The sequence below is a fragment of the Rhizophagus irregularis genome, chromosome 11, assembly GCF_026210795.1.
Source record: "Rhizophagus irregularis chromosome 11, complete sequence".
In the NCBI taxonomy this organism is placed as follows: domain Eukaryota; kingdom Fungi; phylum Glomeromycota; class Glomeromycetes; order Glomerales; family Glomeraceae; genus Rhizophagus; species Rhizophagus irregularis.
In genome coordinates, this window is record NC_089439.1 from 4,919,312 (window position 1) to 4,920,683 (window position 1,372).

Here is a 1,372-nt window from a genome sequence, read left to right on the forward strand (position 1 = left end):
GGGTTAAATGATATTAAATGTATATTATAGAAACGCGGTTCTGTTATAATAAAATAACTTGATCGCTAATATTATTATAAATTATAAGTTAATTTAAAATAAATACATTGTAGGTAAACAGTCATATATATTACTTTTTAAATACATTCACAATTCACAATTAAAGTAAAATGATCTCCCATCGTACAATTGTAACGATTGTACTAAAATAAACGTATATTTCGTATATTTTCAAATATTGTACAATAATCGCACAATTTTTATATCCTAAACTTTTATTGCACAAAAGTTGAACGTTTTCTGTATACTTAATTTAAGTTTATTTTCAATTGTACAAAGATCGCACATTTTCAATACACTATAAAATCGACATAGCCATTTTTATCCAAAAAACTGCAATAATTGTATGATTTCCGCACGGACTTGAACAAATATTGCACAAAAATTGGATGATCTTTTTTCATAGGGTTGATTAAGAAAGCGAAACCTTAACAGCTACATAAAGAATAAAATTTTAATTTTCTTTATAATTAATACTATGTACCGCAAATAATTAATGATAAAAATATTATAATGTCTTATAAATTGAACAGCTTCATCTTAAGAATTCTTACTAAGTTCAGTCATATGGAGTGAGATGACTTTAGTTTGTAGCTTTTGAACCAGTTGAATATCTACTACTGTTTCTAATGCTTCAGCTGTATCTGGTACTATTAGAGGTTGATTTGTCTTACATGTAGAACTGCCCAAAAGGATCTCCTGTGCTCGAGTAAGGTGGCGTTCAGCTTTAAGATATCTTTTTGCTTTACTAACCGCATCATATTTGTAGTCCCAATCATCGTTTTCTGGACAGAGATATAACTTAATTGTTTGTATACGAAATTCTGTTTTCAGGTCGTTAGTACATTTAGTCATTGGACTAACAACCTTTTCAATTCTTTCTTTCTACATCGATAGTATCGGAGTTCTCCTGTTGTTTCGCTCGTTTTTCAGTTCTCTTAGTGCTTCTTATCCATTTCTAAAAAAATGAAATAAAAGAGACGTGAATCAGCAGTTCATAAATATGACCAAACAAGTTTGCACTCAGTACTCTCAACAATAGAAGAGTTGACTTTCAACAGACAAGTTGTTTGATGTTTAAGAAAGGTACGTAGCAGGTTCCTCCTCCTCCAGAACCAGCAGATCTTAAACCAGGAACTTGAAAATAAAGAAGCACCACTCTTTTACGGATTGTAATGGACAATACTTTCTGATTCACGAGCTCAATACTTACATCCCAATTATCAAGAATATTTTTTTTTGCTTTTTTGCGGAGATGAGTTTTAGTTCTTTTTTACTGAAATGTCTTGGGTCTTCTCTGATTTTAATTAAC

At 30.3% G+C, this 1,372-nt stretch overlaps 1 protein-coding gene across 1 annotated transcript; it reads right to left on the reverse strand.

The window, feature by feature from the left end:
* Positions 1-600: 600 nt before the first annotated feature.
* On the reverse strand, positions 601-915 carry OCT59_003533 (uncharacterized protein; the record flags this gene model as incomplete). Its single annotated transcript, XM_066145675.1, has 1 exon — positions 601-915. One exon carries the CDS (start codon positions 913-915, stop codon positions 601-603), a length of 315 nt encoding a protein of 104 aa, XP_065996372.1.
* Between the last annotated feature and the right edge of the window lie 457 nt (positions 916-1,372).